Source organism: Tarenaya hassleriana, unplaced genomic scaffold, assembly GCF_000463585.1.
Source record: "Tarenaya hassleriana unplaced genomic scaffold, ASM46358v1 Cleome136, whole genome shotgun sequence".
NCBI classification, from domain to species: domain Eukaryota; kingdom Viridiplantae; phylum Streptophyta; class Magnoliopsida; order Brassicales; family Cleomaceae; genus Tarenaya; species Tarenaya hassleriana.
Window position 1 is genome coordinate 81,498 of NW_010964159.1, and position 3,641 is coordinate 85,138.

Genomic DNA, 3,641 nt, shown 5'->3' on the forward strand with positions numbered 1-3,641 from the left:
ACCATTCATACAAGCCATGTTTCGTTTTGAATGTTGTTTTCCATTCATCACCATATTTCATTCGTATTTGATGATAACCACTTTTAAGATCTATCTTAGAAAAGACACGTGATCCATGCAATTCATCCAACATATCATCCAATCGAGGTATGGGATGGCGATACTTTACCGTAATATTGTTGATTGCACGACAATCAACACACATAAGCCACGTACCATCTTTCTTTGGAACTAGGATGACTGGAACAGCATAAGGTGACATACTTTCACGAACATAACCTTTCTCCATCAGTTATGTGACTTGTCTTTGGAGCTCTTTGGTTTCCTTAGGATTTGTTCCGTATGCAGCCTTGTTTGGAAGGCTAGCTCCAGGAACAAGGTCGATTTGATATTCAATCCCTCGAATAGGTGGTAATCCATGTGGAAGCTCTTCAGGAAAAACATCGTCATACACCTGCAAGAGATCAAAAACCACACTAGGCAAAGACGATGTGAGTTCGTTAGTATTCAAAAGAGCCTCTTTGTACATAAGTACAATCATTGGCTGTCGAGAAAGTAATGCTTTCTTGATCTCACTCGCTCTCATAAAGAAATTGTTATTTTTCCTCTCGGGTGTACTCTCACAAGTCTTTTTCTGGGTTTTTCTCAAGGCCTCACCAGATTTTGAGTGATCTACCTCATGGTCACACACGTTGATTGGTTTCTTCTCATTCTTCATCATTTTGAGTTGATCTTCAAAAACCTCCTTTGGCATCAAAGGTACAAGTCGAATGGGTTTACCTTTGAACTCAAATGAATACTTATTGCTGTAGCCATCGTGTTGAACTTTAGTATCAAATTGCCACGGTCTACCAAGTAATTAACAAATGCCCCGCTTGCATAGGGACTGCATCACAAAGCGCCTCGTCTTTGTATTTGCCAATACAAAATGGCACATTCACTTGTCTGTGCACCTTCGTTTCTCCGCTATCATTGAGCCATTGTAAACGGTACGGTTTCAGGTGTCTTGTTGTTTTCAACCCCAACTTCTCTACCAATAACGATCCTGGATCTCTTGATTCAACCCACCAATAAATCTCTCCATTGTCGCTTCACAATCTTCTTCAATGTTGGCTCGAATCATCAACATTTCCATTTCTTTGTAATATTCTTCAACACTTCTACTTCCTTGCACCAACCTTCGTAACTTTTGATGAACTTCTCGATGGTAATGATTGGGTACAAACCGCCTCTTCATGACTATTTTCATGTCACCCCATGTGGTAATGGGATTCTCACCATATCTTCGCCGTGAAAGAACCAATTGATCCCACCACATTAATGCATAGTCACTGAACTTTGATGTTGCGAGTTTAACTTTCTTCAACTCGGAATAATGATGGCAATCAAATACCCTCTCAGTCTTTCTCTCCCATTCCTGAAATGTTTCCGCATCGTTCCGGCCGTGAAATGTAGGAATTTCCATCTTGATGCTACTGAGATCGTCATCAAGACGTTCTCGTGGATGAGGTTCACGCCTTTGCCTCCTCGGATTCTCACGTACTTCTTCTACTTCCGACAATTGTTCTCCCTCGTCACTAGGATCACTATGATGTGACCTAGCTCTTCTGGATTCCATAATCTGAGTTTTACATGATAGATGCTCCCTTTTTATAAGGAAAGGAAACATTGAAAAACTAAGAAAAATAAAAGAGTTTGCTGAAAATAAAGAAGACTAAAAACAAGGCAATTATAGTTCCAATGTAGTAAAAAAATGACCACATTTATTGCACAAAGACCAGAATTCGTAGCTCCTCTTCTTCCATGTTTTCCAAGCACTCTTTTGGGCTCATTTTGCTTCATTTGGGCTGATTTGGGCCTCAAGTATGTTAACCAAGGGATGAGCTTGAGTTTGGGCTGATTCCACTTGATTTTGAAGCCCAAACTCTTCTTGAAGTAGCATTGTAAATGTTTCCTTCAACCTCTTTGCCTTGGCGCGAGTTATGGGACCGTCACTCTTCAATTTCTGTTCCAAGAGCTCCTTTCGATCCGCTTGAGAATCTCCAGCTCCCGTTCTCTTGTCGTCTCTCCCGTGCTTCCCGATGTCCTCATCAAGGTCTGATGTACAATTCATTCTCATGGGAATAAAGTGAATATTGTGTTTATTCACCCCCTAAGTGCCTTCACACGAAATTTGTTCTTCTTCTCCAAGTTCGGTTCTGTCAATTTGATCCTATCGTGTTCTTATTCGATTCTCACTCAACCACTCTCAAATTCTGATTTTCTTCATGGTATCAGAGCCTGGTTACGATCCAGGGACCTGTGGGTTATGGGCCCAACAACAACTCATTGGCACATGGTGGATCGCATACTCAAATACCTAAAGGGTACACCAAACAAAGGAGTGTTGATACGATCTCGGATCGAAATTCTCTAGAAGGCGGTGGAAATAACCAAAACCCCTAATCAACTCGTGAAAGAAACCTAGGCCCAATTTCTTGAAACAAGAAACATCCTAAACCCTAAGCAAACCTGGATTAGAAACGTTGGTATTGCGAAGACGCCACAAGCGTTTATGGACTAACGTTTGATAAGTCGAAGATGAACGCCATGGATGAATCCGATAAGTTCAGAAAATAGTTCTCAAAAAATTTTGAAGAGAAAACCTCTCAAATATATAAAAGATGATTGATGATTACAAATGAGTTTAGTTCACCTATTTATAGGAGAACCAAAACAACACCAAAAAACAGAAAAGTGTAGAATTAATACTAGTCTTCCTAAAACTTTGAACTTATTGGAAAACAAAGTCATAATAGTGTTGGACTTTGACTAGAGTAGATTGTAAGCAACATTGAAGACTCAAAATGCAGATTTTTTTGTCATTTTCGTCATGGACTTGGGCTGCAACTTTTGGGCCTTCATTTTGGGCTTTCTTCACTTGATATCATGTTGAAAATGGGCTGGACTTGTGTATGACTTGGGCCAATGTTATTTTCCATGTGTTCATGGCCCAAACATTCAAGAAAGAGCCCATTTAGAGCAGCTTGTAGCTTCTTCGTCTTTGATCTCGTCATGGGTCCATCCGGAAAACTGATGTGATCCACGTTGCTCCCATTTTGTTCCGTCGTCTAAACATGTTTAGAGTGCGTTCAAACACGTTTAGAGTGCATCCTAACATACTTAGAGTACGTCGAAACATGTTTAGAGTGCAACAAAATATATTTAGAGTGCATCGAAACATTTTTAGAGTGCGTTAAAACATGTTTAGTGTGCGTCGAAACATGTTTAGAGTTCGACGAAACATGTTTAGAGTGCATCGAAACATATTCAGAGCGCATCCAAACATGTTTAGTGTGCGTCGAAACATGTTTAGAGTTCGACGAAACATGTTTAGAGTGCATCGAAACATTTTTAGAGTGCGTCGAAACATGTTTAGTGCATTAAAAAATTTTTAGAGTGTCGAACCATATTTAGAGTGACTCGAAACATGTTTAGAGTTCGTCTAAACATGTTTAGAGTGCGTCAAACACGTTTAGAGTGCGTCCAAACATTTTTAGAGTGCATCCAAACATGTTTAGAGAACATCAAAACATTTTTAGAGCGCGTCGAAAGATGTTTAGAATGCATCCAAACATACTTAGAGTGCATCCAAACATGTT

General features: G+C 39.8%; 1 protein-coding gene across 1 annotated transcript; it reads right to left on the reverse strand.

Annotated features, from left to right (window-relative positions):
- Positions 1-292: 292 nt before the first annotated feature.
- LOC104807992 lies at positions 293-754 on the reverse strand. Its single transcript, XM_010533467.1, has one exon. The coding sequence runs from the start codon at positions 752-754 to the stop codon at positions 293-295; it is 462 nt and encodes a 153-aa protein (XP_010531769.1).
- Between the last annotated feature and the right edge of the window lie 2,887 nt (positions 755-3,641).

Excerpts from the sequence above, each read along its gene's own strand:
- LOC104807992 (XM_010533467.1), bottom strand. The coding sequence starts at position 754 with ATGCCAAAGGAGGTTTTTGAAGATCAACTCAAAATGATGAAGAATGAG.